Source organism: Ornithorhynchus anatinus, chromosome 20, assembly GCF_004115215.2.
Source record: "Ornithorhynchus anatinus isolate Pmale09 chromosome 20, mOrnAna1.pri.v4, whole genome shotgun sequence".
NCBI lineage: Eukaryota > Metazoa > Chordata > Mammalia > Monotremata > Ornithorhynchidae > Ornithorhynchus > Ornithorhynchus anatinus.
Window position 1 is genome coordinate 19,454,728 of NC_041747.1, and position 22,043 is coordinate 19,476,770.

Consider the following 22,043-nt stretch of genomic DNA (forward strand, 5'->3'; position numbering starts at 1 on the left):
CGAGCGGTGGTAACTGCCGAGCACCTCCTGGGTGCAGAGCACCGGACCGAGCGCTTGGGAGGGCGCGAAAGAATCGGGCGAGGGGATCCCCGGCCTCCCGGATCTTGCAGTCCAGCGGGGATCGGTGGAAAGGCGTCGGGGGAGGCGGTGGGGGAGTCGGGGCCCACCCCAGCCCAGAGACGACGACGATAACATCGGGATCCGTCGAGCGCTTACTACGCGCGGACCACCGTTCCAAGCGCTCGGGGAGATACGGGGTCATCGGGTCGTCCCCCGCGAGGCCCGCGGTCAATCCCCATTTTCCGGATGAGGTCACCGGGGCCCAGAGAAGCGAAGCGACTCGCCCAAGGTCACCCGGCCGCCGAGCGGCAGAGCCGGGAGACGGACCCGTGACCTCTGACTCCGAGGCCCGGGCTCTTTCCACCGAGCCACGCCGCCGTAGGGCCGGGGGGCACCCGGCTCCCCGCCTCATCCCGCCCCGGCCCCCCAGAGCCCTCATCCCGCTCTGGCCCGGAGGGGCCCGAGGGGTCACAGGGGTCACAGGGGTCAGAGGGGTCGGTGGGTGTGTGGGTGTGAGGGGCGGGGGTGTGTGCGTGTCCAGCACCAGTCAGGGGCAGCTTGGCACGGCTCTGCCGCGGCGGCCGGGCTCTCGCCACCCCCCGCCCCAGCGCCCGCTCCAGGCCTCCCGGCTCCCGCTCCGGCATCCTTGCCTGTCCCGGGCCCCGCACCCAAATGGCCTCCAACTCCTTGACACCCTCCCCTCTCCAACCGCACCCCCGCCCGGCCCGGTCAGGTCCCGAGGGTCTGCGGGCCCCGGGGGCAGCACCCCTACACCCCCTACGCACGCACGCGTACACCCCCTACACGCACCCCACACCCCCCACACCCCTACACGTGTGCGTACACACACACACTCCTACACGCACACACCCACACCCCCTCCACACCCCCCCGCCCCCATACACCCCAGCCGGCCCCTATAGGTGCACCCACGTGTGCACACACAGAGACCCAGTCACAGACAGCCCCGCACACCCCCAGCTGGCAAGCACACACAGACAGACACACACAGACACAGACTCACACGGGCACACGCAGACACCCACAGTCAGACACACCCACAGAAACACACAGGCACACACAGACACACACACACACACACACAGAGACACACCCGGACCCAGAGGCAGTGAGGCCCGCAGACAGCCCCGCGCACAGCTCCACCCACAGCCCCGCACAGACACACACAGACACACACACACACACAGAGAGAGAGAGAGAGAGAGAGAGAGAGAGAGAGAGGAGGCCGCGCCGAGCAGGAGGCGGCCCCGGCTGCAGCCCCGCCCGCCGGGGGCCGGACCGACCAGCAGCAGCAGCAGCAGCAGCAGGAGGAGGAGGAGGAGGAGGAGGAGGAGGAGGAGCGGGTCAGTCCGGCGGTGGCCCCTCTCCGGGCGCCATCCCCGCGAGCACCGGAGGGGAGCATATCCCGAGCATCCCGGGGACCCGAGCGGAGCATCCCGGGCATCCCGGGGACCAGAAGGGGGAGGGGAGCATCCCGGGTAGCAGAGGGGGCAGGGGAGGCCAGCACCCCGGCCATCCCGGGGGGAGGGGAGGGGAGGGGACGAGGTGTGGGTGGGGGCCGCGGCCCCCCGCCATGACCCCCCGGGCCGGGGGCCCCCGCCGCCCCCCGCCGCCCCCGGACCCCCACACCTGACCCAGCCGGGCCCGGGGGCTCCTCCTCCTCCTTCCTCCCTCCCGGTCCTCCTCCTTCCCCTCCTCCCGGTCCTCCCTCCTGGTCCTCCTCCTTCCCCTCCTCCCGGTCCTCCCTCCCGGTCTTCCTTGCCCTCCTCTCGGTGCTCTCTCCTGGTCCTTCTCCTTCTCCTCCTCCCGGTCCTCCCTCCCTCCTGGTCCCCCTTCCCCCCTCCGGGTCCTCCTCCTCCTCCTCCTCCTTCCTCCCTCCCGGTCCTCCTTCCTCCCTCCTGGTCCTTCCTCCCTCCTGGTCCTCCTTCCTCCTCCTCCTCCTTCTTCCCTCCTGGTCCTCCTTCCTCCCTCCTGGTCCTCCTTCCCCCCTCCGGGTCCTCCTCCTGGTCTTTCCTCCCTCCTGGTCCTCCTCCTCCTGATCCTCCTCCTCCTCCTCCTTCCTCCCTCCTGGTCCTCCTTCCTCCCTCCTGGTCCTCCTCCTCCTCCACCTGATCCTCCTCCTCCTCCTTCCTCCCTCCTGGTCCTCCTGGTCCTCCTGGTCCTCCTCCCTCCCTCCTGGTCCTCCTTCCCCCCTCCTGGTCCTCCTCCTCCTCCTCCTCCTCCTCCTCTCCTCCCTCCTGGTCCTCTCCCTCCCTCCCTGCCTCCCTCCGTCCTCCTCCTCCTCCTCCCGCTCCTCCCTCCCCCGCTGCCGGTCCCGGTGCCTCCGGCTCCCTCCTCCGCGCTGTCGGGGTCGGGGAGGGGGGCGATGGCCCGGAGGAAGATCTCGTCCGACTCGTTGAGCTCCGTGGGGTCCGAGGCCGAGGCCGCCCCCTGCCCCGGCCCCGGGCCCGACCCCGGGGACTGCCCCCTGGCCCGCCTCTGCTGGAACGGCCGCCGCAGCCCCGGCGCGCCACCCTGCGCTCCACCCTCCGCCGCCGGCCCGGCCCGGAGGGGCCCCCGCCGGACCAGGGTCAACCTCGACTCCCTGGGAGAGACCATCGGCCGCCTGACGGCCCCCACGGTGAGACCCCCCTTCCCTCCCCCGGCCCGTCCGGTCCCCCCCCCCCCAGTCCGCCCCTCTCCGGGCGCCCAACGCTGCCCTCAACGCCGGGGTGGATCCGGGCTCCCTGGGGTCGCCCCCCGTGGGGCTCCCGGGCTTCGTCCCCCCTTGGACGGAGGAGGTCGCCGAGGCCCGGACGGTAGCGACGATGGTGTTTGCCGAGCGCTCAGAAGGTGCCAAACACTGCCCCGAACGCCGGGGTGGATCCGGGCTCCCTGGGGTCGCCCCCCGTGGGGTTCCCCGGCTTCGTCCCCCCTTGGACGGAGGAGGTCGCCGAGGCCCCCACGGTAGCGACGACGATGATGATGGTGTTTGTTGACCGCTCACATGGTGCCGAGCCCTGCCCCGAACGCCGGGGTGGATCCGGGCTCCCTGGGGTCGCCCCCCGTGGGGCTCCCGGGCTCCGTCCCCCCTTGGACGGAGGAGGTCGCCGAGGCCCGGACGGTAGCGACGATGGTGTTTGCCGAGCGCTCAGAAGGTGCCAAACACTGCCCCGAACGCCGGGGTGGATCCGGGCTCCCTGGGGTCGCCCCCCGTGGGGTTCCCGGGCTTCGTCCCCCTTGGACGGAGGAGGTCGCCGAGGCCCCCACGGTAGCGAAGACGATGATGATGGTGTTTGTTGACCGCTCACATGGTGCCGAGCCCTGCCCCGAACGCCGGGGTGGATCCGGGCTCCCTGGGGTCGCCCCCCGTGGGGCTCCCCGGCTTCGTCCCCCTTGGACGGAGGAGGTCGCCGAGGCCCGGACGGTAGCGACGATGACGATGACGACGGCGTCGGCCAGACGCTCGCGTGGTGCCGAGCGCTGCCCCGAGCGACGGGGTGGATCCGGGCTCGTCCGTCGGTCCCCCGTGGGGATCCCGGGTTTCATCCCCGTTTTACAGAGGGGGTCACGGAGGCCCAGAGGATGACAGTTATGACGACGGTATTTGCTGAGCGCTTGCTAGGCGCCGAGCCCTGGGCTGAGCGCTGGGGCGGATCCAGGCCCGTCGGGTCGTCCCTCCCGCGCCTCCCGGCCTTCGTCCCCCTTTTACGGAGGCGACCCGGAGGAGGAGGAGAACGATGCTATCGGTTAAAAGCGCTTACTAGGTGCCGGGCGCCGTTCTGAGCGCCGGGGTAGATGCGAGGCGATCAGGTCGTCTCGCTTGGGGCTCGCGCTCTCGAGCCCCGTTTTCCAGACGGGGTCGCTGAGGCACGGAGGAGTCGAGCGGCTCGCCTCGGGTCCCGCGGCAGGCGGGTGGCGGGGCCGGGATCGGAACCCGTGACCTCTGACCCCCAAGCCCCGGCCCTGGCCGCCCAGCCGCGCCGCCTGCCTGAGGCGAGGCGAGGCGGGGACCCCCTCCAATATAAAGAAATAAAAACCCCCGACCGCCGGACCGACCGCCCCTCCCTCCCCTTCCTCCTACCCCTCCTTCGGGAGGGGGAGCGCAGAAGGGGTCGAGGACCGGCCCGGGGCGAAGGGGACGGCCTTCCGTCGGTGGTATTAATGGAGGGCGGGCACCTTGTGGGTGCCGACCGCTTTCGTTGTAGTAGGTGGGCGCAGACCCTGCCCTCCAGGACCTTTAGAAAGCCGGGAAGAGGAACGAAGTCTGTCCGGAAGGGTGTGCTTCCCTCCCCTTCCCGCCTTTTCCCGAGGCCCCCCCCCCCCGCGACTCTGCCAACGCGTCAGCTCCCCCGGATCGCGTGCGGCCTTGCCCCCGCCTCCGCCCTCCGAACTTCCTAGAGGTCCCTCCCCCCCAACCTGCCCCGTGACCCATTTATCCAGTCGGTGCCACCCGAGCTCCTCGCAAACCTCCCCCATCCCCCCCCCGGCCCCGCCGCCGCCGGGCGGGCGGCCCGGCGCCCCCAGATTCCCTCGGAATCCCCCGCCTTTTAATCCTCGGACCGACCCTCTGCCCGTCACTCTTGCTCCTTGACCCCTCCAAACTGCCCGGGGCGCCTTCGCCGACTCCTCTCCTCCTCGGCCTCCCCCCGGAAGCCTTCTCTTTTAGCCCCCGGGAGCCGGCCAGTCCTCCTCCCCGGTGGCTCCACCTCCCCGTTTCCCAAGGGGCCCCCCCGGGAATATGCTCTATTCCTCTTCCCGTCTTTCTCTAGGTCCTGGAGGGCAGGGGTGGCGCCCGTTGACGGTGGCGGGCCCTCCCGAGCGCCTCGTAGAGTGCTCGTCACCTAGAAGGCGCTCGGTAAACGCCACCGCTCGAGGGCTCCGCCCCGGCCCGGTCCTGGACTCCTTCTCTTTTCACGCCTTCGCCCCGACTCGCGTCCGCCTCTTCTCTCGTCCCTCCGTCGCTCGATCCATCATTCGTTCATTCGGTCGCGTCTATCGAGCGCTTTCTGCGTGCAGAGCGCCGTACTGAGCGCTTGGGACAGTCCCGCCCGACGGTACAACGGCCGCGTTCCCGGGCCGTCGTCTGTGGCGGGGAGGGGACGTGTCTACCGGCTCTCGCGTCGTACCCTTCCCCGCCCTCGGGACGCTGCTCCGCACGCAGCGAGAGCTCAGTAAATACTTGGATCGACCGACCGATCGACTGCATCCTCTGCTCTCCGGCTCTTTTCTGGGAGCAGGAGTGGTTCCAGACTTGCGGGAGTTCCTAGGGCTCCCCGGCTCCGTCCGCCATCTCCTGCGGCACCTGCCGTCGGCCCCCCGCCCCCCGACTCGGTGGGCACCAAAGGCCCTTTCCCCTCCGCTCGTTTCCCAACGACGGCGTCGGGACGCATCCTCCGTCCTCCCCGTCGGTTCGGGGCTCCTGCCCGCTGCCGTGCCTCGTTTCCTCACCCTTCCCCGGGAATGTCTCCGAAAGTTGTTATACGCCAAATCTAAAAACCCACACGCGCTCGACCTGTCTCGGTTTCCCCCCGCTTGTCGTTTTGTGGAGCCTCGGACGGCAGTTCTGATCCGGGGGGCGTCGGGGACCGCACACCGCGCCGCGGCCGTTCTAACCCCGGCTCCGCCGCTCGTCCGCCGTGTGACCTCGGACTTCTCTTGGCCTCGCTTACCTCATCTGTAAAATGGGGACTAGGACCGCGAGCCGCTGGTGGGGCCTGGACTCTGTCCAGTGTGGTTAGTTTGTATCTGTCTCAGGGCTTAGGGCGGTGCCTGGCACGGAGTAGGCCCTGAAAGAATACCCTTCCCGACCACGATAGGACGGTGCGCCCAGTGGCGATAATTGCGGCGAGCTAATCCGCGGAGAGGGGTGCCGAGAGGGATTGTCGCTATCTGTTGCCGAATTGTCCATTCCAAGCGCTTAGTCCAGTGCTCTGCACGGAGTTGTCTCCATCTGTTGCCGAATTGTACTTTCCAAGCGCTTAGTACAGTGCTCTGCACGCGGTGAGCGCTCGATAGATACGATTGAGTAAGCGCTCAATAAATACCGTTGAATGAATGAATGTGTTATATTAGAACCTCTCAACGGAAATCCACTGGTCGCTTTGGATCGGTCTTCCCTTCCTCCTCCTCTCCCCCTTGGCTCCGTACTGTCGCTTCTGATTGGGAGCGATCAAATGGTGAGAAATTGTTTTATGCCGTGTTTTTCCTCCAGATTGGATCGAGTGCCCATTTTGAGGTAACTGCGGGGAGGCCGATATTCCTCGACCCTTAACTCTAAGCTCAGACGGACTACCAAGGCAGTTGTGCTCGCTGCGTGTTTTTATACGGGCAGAGCAGTGAGCGACTCCCACATCAAGCTGCTTTCTAGATACTCTTGAAAGTGTTCCGGGGACAATTTTAAATTTTCCCTGGAAAAGTTCCCTTTTCAAACAGTAGGGTTTTAAGGAAGACGAAGGCTCAGCTCTTTGGCGGTTATGAGGATGACGGCATTTGTCGAGCGCTTGCTAGGGGCCGAGCGCCGTTCTAAGCACTGGGGGTGGGTGGGGGGAGAGAGACAAGGTAATGAGATTGTCCCACGTGGGGCTCCCAGTCTTAATCCCCATTTTACAGATGAGGTGACCGAGGCACAGAGAGGTTAGATGACGTGCCCAAAGTCACCCAGCTGACAGGTGGCGGAGCCCGAATTAGAACCCACGACCTCCGACTCCCGAGCCCGGGCTCTTGCCACCGAGCCACGCTGCCTCGCGCTGGATGTCTGGTCGTATGTCTGTCAGGATGCCGGCTCCCCAAAGGAGCAAGAGTTTCATACATCACTGGTACTCTGTGGCCCACTCGACTCTATTTTCTTCGAACGACTTCCAAACTGAAATTCGGCATTGATTATTTGACGACAAAAAAAAAAGGGGGGGCCTGTTCGCTCCCACTTGTTACTTCATTCGAGTCCAAATTCTTCTGCTCCCTGCCGTTCAAAACGCAGGCCGGATAGCAGAGCTTCCGTGACGAGGGGGAAAGTTGCGATGGGTGATTTTCGTCCAACGCGGTCCTTCCTAGAGATGAGGACGTGGTGTTCCCGGAGATGAAGTTTTATGGGCGATAAGCTGAATGAGAGGACAGCGAGGTTTGAACGTGCCGTATCTGTAAGTGACGGGTACGGGACGTTGAATCGTCTGCTGGGGCTTTATCCACTTGAGGCTGGTCTCCGGGGAGTGTCCTTGGAAATCGACGCTCGGTTTCAGTTGACGGGTACTGGTTGATCGACTAGATCTCCTTCGACTCGTCGTGATCGTATTTGTTAAGCGCTTACTATGTGCCGAGCACCGTTCTAAGCGCCGGGGTAGGTACAGGGTCATCAGGTTGTCCCAGGCGGGACGTACAGTTTTGATCCTCGTTTTGCAGCTGAGGGAAGTGAGGCCCAGAGAATAATAATAATGATGTTGGTATTTGTTAAGCGCTCACTCTGTGCAGAGCACTGTTCTAAGCGCCGGGGTAGATACAGGGTCATCGGGTTGTCCCACGTGAGGCTTACCGTTCATCCCCATTTTCCAGATGAGGTAACTGGGGCACAGAGAAGTGGAGTGACTCGCCCACGGTCACACAGCTGACAAGTGACAGAGCCGGGAGTCGAACCCATGACCCCTGACTCCGAAGCCCGGGCTCTTTCCACTGAGCCACGCTGCTTCAAGTGAAGTGACTTGCCCAAGGTCACACAGCAGCCCAGTGGCGGACAAGCGGACAGTTAGAGAACGAGCCGCGCGCAGCGAGGGCTGGGATTCGATTGGGAAGCTAACGGTTTCGGACCGGAAACCAGAACGATTCTCCCCAGACGTTTCCGGTGAAAGATTTTAATGGGAAATCGAGCCACGGTGATTCCGTTCCCCAACCCTGCCGGGAAACAGGACTCTGACCTCTTGGAACAATTTCCCAAGAAAGAGGCTAATAGATTCCCACGTCGCAGCAAGGACGGGCCTTCTCCTTAGTCGGGGGAGGTCCTGCCGGCGAGTTTCCGTCCACGAGTCGGAAAGACCGATCCACGGCTGGCAAGCCGCCTCCCCCCCACTTCGCCTTCCTATCGCAGCCGAACGCTCCTTTGTTTCTTCGGAAGGAGGGAGAGGGGATCGGCCTCGGTTGTGGCTTTCCAGCCGGCCCCGGAGCGGATGGCTCTGGCCGGAATCACGGCGCACGCCGCCGCGGCTTTACGCGTTTGAATCCGAGCGACGCGGAAATGTTCCGATCTGCTTACGGCACCATCCTTAGTAGTCAATATAGTGGAGTTCAGAGAGGTGAGACCGGAATGGCAGGAGGTAAAACAGTTTCACGGGATAAACACTGGTGATGGGTTCCGTAGTTTTCTTCTTGGGTCAGTTTTATTTTCCTCCTCGGAGGAAGTCCGTTGAACGCAACCAAAGATATCCTGGGAGGAGGCCACGTCATGGGTTCCGATCCCGGCTCCGCCACCTGTCTGCTGGGTGACCTCGGGCAAGTCGCTTCACTTCTCTGGGCCTCAGTCACCTCACCTGGAAAATGGGGACGGAGACCGCGAGCCCCACGTGGGACGGGGACCGGGTCCCACCTGATTTGCTCGGATCCACCCCAGCGCTTAGAACGGTGCCCGGCACCTAGTTGGCGCTCACCAAATGCCGTAATTATTATCATTATGATGACGATGATGATTCTTTCCCCCGTGTGTTTACTATATTGTCACCAAATAATGACACTATTTAATTGGTGGGTGAAACAAGGGAATAGACATCTCTTTATCATCATTTTAGTTTTTGAATAGTTCTCTTTAAAATCATTTCAGGCTTTCCAGAACTTCTGATTATGGTATTTTAGAAATTGTACTATTTCCGTGGTTGAAATAATTAGAAACTTGATTTGCCAAAAGTCTTTTAATCCTCTGCTAAAGTAAGAGTCTCGGAGTGCTAGACAAATAATCTCTTAAACGGTAGTTGCCTATATTCGACGTTCTCAGGGCTTGGGTCGGGATTTCTTAGGGGCACTTCTTTGAGGGGGACTCTAACAACTCCAACGGAAGAATATCGACTCCTCAGATGCCTCCCGAAAGACCCTCGGGTCTCACAATAGGAATAATAATAACAATAACTGCATTCGTAAAGCGCCTACTGTGTGCCAAGCGCTGGACTCAGCCCCGTCTTAGATACGAGACAATCAGGTTGGACGTGATCCCCGTCCCTCACGGACCTCACAGTCTAAAGGGGAGGGAGAACAGGTACCGCACCCCCATTTTACAAGAGAGGAAACTGAGGCCCAGAGGAGTGAAGTGGCTTGCCCCAGGTCACACAGCAGGCAAGCGGCAGAGCCGGGGTTAGAACTCAGGTCTTCGGACTCCCAGGCCTGGGTTCTTTCCTCTGGGCCACACGGCTTCCCTAAAGCTTCATCCCCGCCGTTGGTCCGGGGGAAAGAGTTTGGCTCTGGGAATCGGGAGACTCGGGTTCTATCCCGGTTCCGCCCGGACGTCCTCTCCCGTCACGGGTGGACATTAATGATAATAATGTTGGTATTCGTTAAGCGCTTACTACGTGCAGAGCACTGTTCTAAGCGCTGGGGTGGACACAGGGGAATCAGGTTGTCCCACGTGGGGCTCACGGTCTTCATCCCCATTTTACAGATGAGGGAACTGAGGCCCAGAGAAGTGAAGGGACTGGCCCACAGTCACACAGCTGCCAAGTGGCCGAGCCGGGATTCGAACCCATGACCCATGACCCATGGCTCTTTCCACTGAGCCACGCTGCTTCTCCGACATTTCTGACCGACAGACCACTTCGTGAGGTGGACCTCCTGAAAAATAGCTGGCCAGCAGGGCTGGCAAGGTGACCTAGAGGATAGATCCGGGGCCCGGGAGTCGGGAGGTCCTGGGTTCTAATCCCGGCTCCGCCGCCTGTCTGCTGCGTGACCTTGGGCGTGTCCCTTAACGTCTCTGGGCCTCGGTTACCTCAGCTTGAAAATGGGGAGTAAGACTGGGAGCTCCATGTGGGACAGGGACTGAGTCCAACCCGATCATCTTATTTCCACCCCAGTGTTTAGTCCAGTGCCTGCGCATAATGAGTGCTTAATAAACACCATTTTGTCATTACCAAAAGGTCTAGAGTAATCGCCGTGACGGACCCCTCACGGAGTCATGGCGCTTAACCGTAACACTGGCGCTATGCTGCACTCTGGCCGTAAATGGGTCCTACCCATAAGTATTCCTCTCCCGCCCCTTGCAGCGTGTTGAACGCCCTGACCGCCCACTCGCTTATGGCACTCCGAGGTCTGGCGGCAACATGACGGTCGCGCGAGAGAAGGCGTAGGTGATGCTGCGCAGACCGTTTCCGCTATAATTAATTTCTCCACGCGGGTTCTCGGTCCTGACCGAGGCTCATCTGTCATTCTCGACAGGAGACTCCATCACAAAGTTTTATCTACTTCTCTGTCGGTTTACGCGGCTCTTCTCATCACGGGCCCGTTGACCGTAACGACGACGGCAAAACAACCCAAACGGACCGCAGCCTTGAAGTATAAATGAAATCGGCAATTAATACATCTTTTAATTTTGCAAGTTTAATCCGGGGATCCCATATGGAGGAACAGCTGGGCTTTTCACATCTAGGGGGAATTCGGCAACTTATTTCTCCTGAGTTTTCAGCCTCGAGAGGCTGGCGCTGCACTTAGAGGCCGGCGAGTTTTAGGTTTGCCGCCGAGCGTGAGCCTTTCGGCTATTCGGTGGAGCTGCGACTGGAAATCGGGCGACAGGTGAAGTTGATTTGCGATTGCCTGTAAAGGAAAATGGATTCGCAGCACCGGAGGCTGGGGCTAAAAGAGCTCTGAGATCTAAAGTATTATAGATGCAAGGAGTGTGGTAACTCTTAGAGATACCTTTAGGTCATCTGAGGGTTTTGATCTCTCCATTCGAGCAGACATTTAGAAATTTTGGGATAAAGGATTGCCGATATGACAAACAAAGCCAGACTTCGGGAATTAGAGACTTAGAGAAAGCCAGACAGAGAAAACTTGAGGTGTTGGCTTCGCTTGCTCTCCCAACTCTTCTGAATGCTAATCAGAACTGGAAAGTTTATCACATTATATATAACAAAAATCACATTGAAAATCTACGCTTACAGAGTTACCGTGGGTTCATCTATTTTTAAACAGACTCTTTAATAAGTGGTTTTTTTTTTTGAATGTTAGATGGCCCAACTAAATTCTATAGGAATAGATTCATAACATACTTGTATGAATAAAGTGGTTCTATTGAGTTTCAGTTACAGATTTGTATTCGTGCATTTTGAAAGTCGAAGGAAAATCTTTCCCCTGCCATTCGAAACCAGTATATTACGACTCTACACTCTCCTTCTAAAAGATGTTAGAAGACAAGTCTCTGCAAACTTTTCATTTAAGCAAATTCAAGCACCTTGAGATTGTTCAGTAAATCATCTCCTTAACAGCTTTTTATAAGAAGTGATCAATTAAGTTAACAAAATAGTCTTTCAAAGATGATTCGAAAAAGTGTCGATTCAAAATAGGTGGGCTGCATTGCCCTGGTATTGCACGGTGAATCTTAGTTTTTCCCGAATTTTGTTTGAAAATCCTTCTGTTCAAAATTAAAACGTTTTCATTTAGCTATGGAAATATAAGTGAATATTTGAAAACCTTTTTTGATTTTCTTTTAGAAAGACTTAACTGGTGATGGACATTAGAAAAATGATGTATTTTGAAAACAAGCTAAATTTATTATTTTTTTAAATTCAAGGGAAGTGTTTATTCATTTCCCAAGACTCTACAAGATTAACATCGAAAATCTAGGAAACCAACTGATTTGCGGGAGAGTTCGAGAAGACCTAATTTCTGAGAAGTAATAATTATCCTGTCTAATAACATGGGCATCTCACATAAGTGGGCTACATTGTAAGCATTTCTATTTTGCTGCCAGCTTAATTGCTATGCCTCCATTTAAAAGATTAATTTTGACAGCAGAAAATGACAGAAATGATTATTAGTTTGTAACTAGAAGTGCTACATGATTACATATAGTCTTCTCTTACAGTATATAATTTATCTACCTTGAAGGACGCTGTGGAATAATAGAACTCTAGTTTCACGGTGTATTTTTTTCCTCTAAGAAACTACCCTTTACCATACACGTCCCTCATAGTTTCTTCTGTCTCCTCTCTACTTTAAACTTTGCTCTATTTATGACTATCTCAGAATTGGCAAACCAAAGTTTTGTGGCTAATCTGTTCAGTTCTGCAGTAAAACTCATTCACTGTTTTACTTGACAAGGTTTCTCCCTCACAGAATATATACGGCAACTCTATTTTTATTTGGAATTACATTCCACTCACACCTAAATTAAGCGTGTAAATTCCTTGAGGGTACTTCTAACTCAATTGATAAGATGGTGCTGGTTTTTTTTTTTCACACATCCCCATAAAGCAGGGGAACAGGGAATTAAGCAAACAGGCAAGCGGACAGATAAGCAGACAAACAAAATTAACTTCTACTACCCAAGTAGAAACTCTAGCTCTTAACCATTTCAATGACCGCAGGTCTAATCAAGTCAGAGGAGCTCTGGAAATAAACCACAGGCAAGAGAGTCATGGTTTATTGTTGGGTCAGATAAGAACAAAGCAGAAAGATTAAACCCAACTCTCAATGGGCGTCTGTTTTAAGTAGCGACCTAAGCAAGATCTAATAATGATGTTGGTATTTGTTAAGCGCTTACTCTGTGCAGAGCACTGTTCTAAGCGCTGGGGTAGGTAGGGGGTAATCAGGTCGTCCCACGTGAGGTTCACAGTTCATCCCCATTTTACAGATGAGGTAACTGAGGCCCAGAGAAGTGAAGTGACTTGCCCGCAGTCACACAGCTGACAGGTGGCAGAGCCGGACCTCTGACTCCGAAGCCCAGGCCCTTTCCACTGAGCCACGCTGCTTCCCAAGATCTAGATAGTTTAGTTGCTGGAGTTCATGATGACGAGCTTCTTCACGGGGTAGAGGAGATCCCCTGGGCTGCCCAGGCCTTTTGGGTTAACCTCAGGAATTCCAGGGAATCATCAACCAATCCACTTTATTGAGCATCTACTATTTGCAGACCACTATGTTAAGTGCTTGAGAGCTAATCGTGGTAACATAAAACACTGTTCTGACATCGGAGGAGCTTACAACCCAGTGAGGGAGAGAGGCAAATGCAAATTATTTACAAGAATGGGGAAAAAAAACCCCCAGAGATTTGACTGGTTATGGAATAAGACAAGGAAAAGATGAATATGTTATTGATTAGATATAGGCTATCTTCATTCATTCAATCGTATTTTTGGAGCACTTAGTGTGTGCAGAGCACTGACCTAAGCGCTTGGGAGAGTAGGGAAGCAGCATCACTCAGTGGAAAGAGCCTGGGCTCCGGAGGCAGAGGTCATGAGTGCGACTCCCGGCTCTGCCACCTGTCAGCTGTGTGACTGTGGGCGAGTCACTTAACTTCTCTGTGCCTCAGTTACCTCATCTGTAAAATGAGGATTAACCGTGAGCCTCACCTGGGACAACCTGATTCCCCTGTATCTACCCCAGCGCTTAGAACAGTGCCCTGCACGTAGTAAGCGCTTAAATACCAACGTTATTACAATACTACAATAACCAGTGACCTTCCCTGCCCACACCTAGCTTACAGTCTAGAGGTGGGGAGACAGACATCAATACAAATAAATAAAATCACAGGTATGGGCCGTGGGGCTGGGACAGGAAAAGAGCAAAGGGAGCAAGACAGGGCGACGCAGAAGGGAGGGGGAGATGAGGAGAAGTGGGGCTTAGGCTGGGAAGGTCCATGGAGGAGATGTGCCTCCAATAAGGCTTTGAGGAGGAGGGTAATTGCCAGGTACTGTAGTAAGCGCTGGATGGATACAGACGAATCGGGTTGGACACGGTCCCTGTCCCACGTGGGGCTCACAGTCTCAATCCCCATTTTGCGGTTGAGGTAACTGAGGTCCAGTAACACAGAAAAGGGAGTACCGCAGAAATAACAGCCCTGGTCCCTGTTCTGAAGGAGTTTACGAGCTAATGGGGGAGGCAGACAGAAAACCGTCACTTACAAATAATGGCAGGAGGGGAAAAGAACAAAGTTATGACTGGTAAAAGTCAAAATAGACATAAATACTTAGAGATGTTTTTATAAACCTGTTATTCTAGATTCCTAAAATAAAGATCTGATGAGCGTGTCTTGGGTAATGAAGGTACATGTCCCCATGCTCTGTGGGGTTTTTTTAACTCCGGGATTTCTTTTCTAAATTGTAAAATTGCTGTGGGGCTGTTATTCATATTGTATGGTTCTTGAGCGGTATCTGGGGCCTTTCGGTTGGAGCGGGGTGAGGGAGTGATATCAGGCTGCTGATAGATCGATGGTAGATGGGTCCAGCATCCTCTAGTCCCCATGATCCGGCTTCAAAGCCCTACGCTAACTCTCCCCACCTTACACATCAGCCCTCTTCGTCGGCTCTTTTCCAGCTCACTCTCTTCACGCCTCCCAGGCTAGGCTTCCAGGCCAGCCTTCCAGCTCAACCTTGCGCTTGACTCTCCCAATCAAGCAGTGGGATTTATTGAGTGCCTACTGCGAGCAGAGCAGTGTACTCAGATCTCCAGAGAGTGTCGAGTACGCTCTCAGGTTCATTCGGTCGTATTCATTGAGGGCTTACTGTGTGCAGAGCCCTGTACTAAGCGCTTGGAAAGTACAATTCAGCAACCGAGAGCGACAATCCCTGCCCACAACGGGCTCACGGTCTAGAAGGGGGAGACATCAAAACAAGTAAACAGGCGTCGATAGCATCAATATAAATGAAGAGAACCAGAGATATAGATTCACATCGGAACGAGTAAAACAAGGATTAATATAAATATATAGAATCATAGATATGTACATATATGCACCGGGGCTGTGGGGCGGGGGGCGGTAGAGCAAAGGGAGAGAGTCAGGGTGAGGTGGGGGGGTGGGATCGGAAGTTCGGGTGGACACGATCCCTGACCTCTGGAATTTACCATCTAGAGAGGGGCAGAACTGACGTAATGATAATTAATAATGGCGGTATTTAAGCGCTTACTGTGCGCCAGGCCCCGTACCAAGCGCTGAGTGGATACAAGCAAATCAGGTTGGACGCAGTCCCGGTCCCACATGAGGCTCACAGACTTAATCCCCGTATTCCAGATGAGGTAACTGAGGCACAGAGAAGTGAAGGGACTTGCCCAAAGTCACACAGCTGATAAGGGACGGAGCCGGCGTTAGAACCCACGACTTCGGACTCCCAAGCCCGTGCTCTTTCCACTAAGCCGTGCCGCTTCTCTGCTTCCCAGTGCCTAGTACAGTGCCCGGAACTAGTCAGTGTTTAACAAATACCATAAAAACAACAAGAAACGAACGACAGCAAAAACAAAAATGTTTTCTGGCCACTGACTTTATTGACTGAGGACAATTTAGGAAGTCATAGACAATATGTCTTTACTCTCCTCTGTATCCAAGTTGCTCCCTAATAGTAAATTAGGTGTTTAGGTGTAGTGATGAACTAAATGGAGTTTCTTCTTAAAAGGCTTAATGCAGAAATACGCAAGAACCTAACCCTAACGGACCTGACTTACTGCCATGCGACGACTTTGGCAGCAGGCAGAGTAAGGTCTCGTGAGTTTCCTTTTGACAACTCTGTAAGTTGTTCCATACTTAACATCTCCGTCATGAGAACCTTTTAAAATCGTTCGAGTGGTGCCTGTGTTTGATGTTTGACTCGGCCTGTTCGGTGCATATTCCTGGAAAAAGGACTAGGGGCTTGGCAGTGGGTTTTTTTCTCTGGCATATTTAGTGTGACCCCCCAGTAAGTCCCGAATTCCGATTCTGACTGTGGTCTCGGTTCCCTCTCTGACCTTGGAGAAATTGCTTTGCTTCCTTGCCTTCGTTTTCCCATCTCTGAAATGGTAGATAATAACCATAATCTGTCATTCAGGGGAGTTTGGAGGAGGGACAGAAATTGGAACAGTGGCTGGAGACATTATACTTAGAGTTATTAGAGTTTTTCATTCTCCTGCCTTACTGCTTTTGTTCGAGACTGATTGACCACACATTTCAGTGACTCGTCTCTCTTTCTCCCCTTGAATTTCTCTGCATTTGGTTACTTATCACTTCACTGCGAATATTTTGTAGCATTACATCCTCTCTCTTAAAAGACACTTTGAAGGTTCAGTCGATTTCACTTCCAGCCGATTCTCTTTTTCTCGTTTCGGGGATCGAGCCATCTGACCTCTCGGCTCGGGATTTTGAGGATTCTTCTGAATGTGGAATTAGAAAGGTTAATTAACCAACCTACCTACTGAAATAATTTGGCCCCCTTTTTAAAAAATGATAATGCTGGTATTTTTTAAGTGCTTACTATGTACCAGGCGCTGTACTAAGCAAATCGGGTTGGACCCAGACACTGTCCCGCATGAGGCTCACGGTCTCAATCCCCGTTTGCCAGATGAGGTCACTGAGGCCCAGAGAAGTGAAGTGACTCGCTCTAGGTCGCCCAGCAGACAGGTGGCCGAGCCAGGATTAGAACCCATGACCTTCTGACTCCCACGCCCGTGCTCTATCCGTTCCGCCATGCCGCCTCTCTTCTTCATTCCCACATGCCTCCAGTTTTAAAAACTCTGCTTAAGATTCATGTCCTCCTCCTTCTGACCGTATTCACTTTAGTGCATCTCTTTCTACCCTAAATTACTGGTCCTTTATCAGCTCACTGACTTGATTATGCTCTAACTGGTTTTTTAAATTTTTTAATCCATGTTTATTGTTGATTACAACTCTTACACTCTCTCAACTATTGCGATGCTAAAAATAAGAATTACGGTGCTTGTTCAGTGGTGACTCTGTGTCCGGCACCATACTTTTGGGGTAGATAAGAAGATAATCGGACGCAACAAGGTCCCCGTCTCACATGAGGCTTCCAGTCTAAGTAGGAGGGAGATCGGGTATTTAACCCCCATTTTGCAGATGAGGAAACCGGGGCACGGAGAAATCGAGTCACTTGTCCAAGATTGACTGCGAGCCCATCGTCGGGTAGGGATTGTCTCTATCTGTTACCAAATTATACTTTCCAAGGGCTTAGTACACTGCTCTGCACACAGTAAGCGCTCAATAAATACAATTGAATGAACAGAATCCAGGTTCTCCGCCCTCTCACGCCTGTGCTTTTCCCCCTAGGACGCGTTGCTTCTCGTGTCATATTTCCATCAGTTTACCTCGAGAGCGTCAGGAGGTCGGGAGTCCCATCCTACCCTTCCTTTGAATATTCCCATGGTTCCCAGTGACAGTGCTCTGAATCCAGCGGGCATTCAAGCGGCCCTGTTCTTGATAAAAATGAAGTTGGTTCTGTGCTTGACTCTTCCCCCTCACGCGTTTGTATTTGTTTCTGCCCATGTTTGTTCTCTCTCCAGTATGTGACAGTCAAGCTAAGCAGACCACACACCTAGAGGTCCTGAAGTTTCCTGAGAAGAGAGTAACTCAGTCCTTAGCACTCCCTCCCAAGGGGAAAGCTAATTTGCCTAGGTGTCGATTATTCATTCGGTGTCATCACAGACCTGCACTGCAGCCAGTTGTCTGGGGAAGATTTGGGCAGGTCTGAGTGGTTGAGTGCTAACAGCTGCAGATCTCTCTTCCTACTATCCTCCTCCTCCTCCTCTGCTCCGTGGCTTCCCTTGCAATCTGGGAAACTCACCAAGGGACGCGGCTGCCCTGTTAGGTCTCCTCTGAGCTGGCTTAATGATAATATTAATAATAATTGCGGGGTTCGTCGTGCGCTTATTATATGCCAAGCGCCGTACTGAGCACTGAGGTGAATCCAGGCAAATAGGGTTGGACGCAGCCCCTGTCCCTCTTGGGGCTCACGGTCTCAATCGCCGTTTTCCAGATGAGGTAACTGAGGCCCAGGGAAGTGAAGTGACTTGCCCAAGGACACACAGCAGACACGTGGAGGAGCCGGGGTTAGAACCCACATCCTTTGGCTCTCACGCCCGTCCTCTTTCCGCCGCTCTGAACCAGTTGGATAATGTATTTTCAAAAAAGTCTAAACCGAAATCATTCATTCCTTCTACATAAAAGAAGACTATGCCTATTGTTTTCCATGTAGACAATTTTGCTTTTATTTGATGGGGAACTAATTGCCACGGATTCAAGATTGAATTAATTGCGGTTTAGGTGTGCACCTGTGTCTGGGAGAAGTTGGATAAACATTTTAGCCAGGAGCATGTAGCAAAGGCCCATGTAAATATATTTACAGAACAGATTTCTAGAAAATAATCAATCCAAGAGCACGGAACTGATTACACTGTCTCTTTTAGTTCTCTTTCAAAAAGGCCTTTCATCCTTACTAAGACAGCATCTTCTCGACCCCTGTGAAGGAAAAATGACCCTATCCAAATGTCTCTCACGGACCACATTCCATTACTGCCAAATCAATCTTATTTTCTTTCTGGCTGTACTTTTTCCTCCTTTCTTCTCCCACTCTTTTCCATCTCTGGCCTGAGTGGCTCAAGCCACTCGTAAATGACAGAATTTTGTTTTGACCTTGACTAGCTCACCTGTTGCTTGAAAGATCGGTTCTTTAGAAAGGACGCTCTAGGAAAAAAAGAAATGCCCTCCCGAAAGCAAAAAATTCGAGGCAAAACAATGGGCTTTCGCCCCACTCGCAGAAATAGGCTGCGGTTCGTTTTTCGTGATATTTTAGGCTAACGGCATTGCTGACTACCCAGTGCTGGTGGAAACAAGTGTCAGTGGATTCTGGATAAACAATACAATTTCATAGACGTCTGGAGTAAGCAATAATTACCATTTTCAAGCTCTTTAAAAATTAGATAGGAATGATGAAAAGGCCTTTTAACTCTAGGATAAAAGAATCTGCGTTCATTGTAAGGAGTCATAATGACAGGATGATTGCGTTGTAATGGAGCAAAGAATAAGGAGAGGAGTAAATCTCAGCTCCGGACTATTGTAATTCTAACTGAAATTTCAGACAGGAATAAGGAACCTTCTGCTGCGGCTTCAAGACGAGGGAAATATATTGTTTCCCACTGAAACGGAGATCAATAAGTGCTTTGTGTGTTTGACAGTGTTTGGAAGCTTTAAAGTGTGTTTTTCTCCCTGAGAATACTTTAAATGCCATTAAGGCAGGCTTTTTTTTTTAAAAAAAATTTTCTTTTTTCTTTCCTTTGGGCTAATTTGAATGCTATAGGAGTGTGCTTGCAAAGTACAAATCTAACTTCTATGCAGAGGAAGAATGTCACGATATTCCCCTGCTCACTGTGGGCAGGGAACATGTCAACCAACTCTGTTATTTTGTACTCCCCTGAGCGCTTGGTACAGGCCTCTGCACACAGTCAGCACTCAATAAATATGATTGATTGATTGACTGAGTAGTCTAAGGAAACAACTCCTCACTGTTGGCTTCAAAGCTGTCCATCACCTTGCCCCTTCTTACCTCGCCTCCCTTCTCTCCTTCTCCAGCCCAGCCCGCACACTCCGCTCCTCTGATATTAACCTCCTCACGGTGCCTCGTTCTCGCCTGTCCCGCCGTCGACCCCCGGCCCACGCCCTACCTCCGGCCTGGAATGCCTTCCCTCCTCACATCCACCAAACCAGCACACTCCCCCCCTTCAGAGCCCTCCTGAAAGCTCACTTCCTCCAGGAGGCCTTCCCAGACTGATAAGCCACCCTTTTCCTCTGCTCCCCCTCCCCTCCCCATCACCCCGACTCGCTCCCTCTGCTCTACCCCCCTCCCTGCCCCACAGCACTTGTGTATAGATGTACATATTTATAATTCTATTTATTTTTATTAATGAGTGCATATATTTATAATTCTACTTATTTATGATGATGCTACAGATGCCTGTTTACTTGTTTTGATGTCCGTCTCCCCCCTTCTGGACTGTGAGCCCGTTGTGGGCAGGGATTTTCTCTGTTGGCTAAATTGTACTTCCCAAGCACTTAGTACAGTGCTCTGCACACAGTAAATGCTCAATAAATACGACCGAATGAGTGAACTAGTATGAAAAACAGCACGAGAAGCAGCATGGCGTAGTGGGCCTGGGAGTCAGAACGTCACGGGTTCTCATCCCGGCTACACTACTTGTCTGCCGTGTGACCTCGGGCAAGTCACTTCTTTTCCTCTGTGCCTCAGTTACCTCATCTGTAAAATGGGGAATGAGAGACTGCGAGCCCCTCAAGGTACAGAGACTGTATCCAACCCAATTTGCCTGTATTCACCTCAGTGCTTAGTAAGTGCTTAACAAATGCCATCATTATTATAACTCCCCCCCTCAGCGTTGCAATCTCACCAGCATCACTTACATAATATATATGAAAACATATATATATATAAGACATATATATATATATATGTAAACACACATACACATATATATATATTTATAACCTCCCTTAGTCACCATCTTTCCAAGTGAAGTCATAATTTTTGCAATACAGTTTTACATGAGTGATGTTCCATCCCCTCTTTCATTTTAGTCGCCAAAAATCAGTGGTCTTTTATGTTTTTAATGAATGATTGCAATTGCATAATGGAGGACTTAAAATAGGCCTCCCTTACAACCTCTCTGCACTAAGTGGCTTGGTTCTGAAGAAATGTAATGCGAGGGAAATGAAAATTTCAAAGCTCATTAAAGAAACCACTATTGGTTTGTGGTTTACAAATTATGGGTATTCCTTCTTGCGGAGGTTCCTGTTTATGATTCCTCTGTTTACAAAGAGATTCCTATTGAAAAAAAAACCACCCAGCAACAACCCTACCAAGTAGAAAACCTGAATGATAGCGAATCAGCTCTTCATTCTTGTTCTCTATGAGATCATCAGCATCCCTTGTTCCTCTGTGTGTGTGTGTGTGTGTGTGTATGTGCATATTTATTTACATAACTCTTGTGGGTTAGAGTTGGGCTGATATTTGCAAAGCTGAACTGCGGGGAGAGATTGACAATTGATGTCGCGTTTGAGACGGGAGCTTTGTAAAAGAAATTTCCTCTCTGCCAAAGACCGTTTCCCACTCTTCCTTAAGCAGCTGTTCTCCATCTCCTCTTTCTTACTCATATCCTCTCTCACTTGCTCTCATTCTCCCAGTTACTAATTTTCCTCTAGAAAGAGAGACAAATAAACCACCAGAAATGCAGTAGTGACCGGTTACCGTGAGAATCTGTTTTCTGAAGGGATTTGATCTTTGGCGAAAGAATTCCTGAAGCCCTCTCACAGCAATTTAGATAGGAATCCTTCCCCACCCAAAGCCCCCAGCCCTTTTTGATGTTTTTGAAATGATAGGATCATTTCGATCACTTTCTCCCGTAAACAAGAATTGCCGCCATGGGAATTCAGCCGAAATGATCAGAATTAAGAGCTCTCGCAGAGCAAATTGGGGCTGCCAGCTCCTTTACACAACACCTTACGGTCATTGCCATTTTGAGGCTTTCCGCCTCTACGGAAGGTTGAGGAGAATTTATCGCGAGCACAGGGAGATTCACAGTTAAGTAACCAACATCCCTTAGCACACTCCAGAGAAGAATCCCGGTCTCTTATTCCCACCCACGCTCAGTATGGGGATGTTTGCGTAGACCCATTTTCTTGCTTTCCCTTTATATTTCCCCTCTTGTATCCGGATGGCTATTGTGCAACGTCCCTTCTCCCTGCACCTTGTCTGGGTCAGACGAGATAGAGAGATAAACTAAATACATTGCTCTAAATTCTAGTAATCGCCTCCTCCAGTGGAGGGTGTATGAGGAGCTCCCTTTGAGGATTCCGGTGCGTCACTGTGGTACTCTATGCAGTTTTGGGTTATGGGGAATTTGAAGGAGAGAGCTTGACTAGTGTAACTCAAATCGGGTTGGATGAGCATCAATCCGTAGTATTTACTGAACGCTTACTTTCGGACAGTAAGTCTTCAATACGTATGATTGAACCATTGAATAGATTTAATATTCAG

General features: G+C 53.1%; 1 protein-coding gene across 1 annotated transcript in view; it reads left to right on the forward strand.

Moving 5' to 3' along the window:
* Positions 1-2,372: 2,372 nt before the first annotated feature.
* The window catches only part of GUCY1A2 (guanylate cyclase 1 soluble subunit alpha 2), a 149,526-nt gene continuing 129,855 nt past the window's right edge, over positions 2,373-22,043 (forward strand). The window contains exon 1 of the mRNA XM_029048284.1: positions 2,373-2,701. Within this exon, the coding sequence (XP_028904117.1) occupies positions 2,447-2,701 (255 nt within the window). The 5' untranslated portion in view covers positions 2,373-2,446. The remainder of the gene's footprint in view (positions 2,702-22,043) is intronic.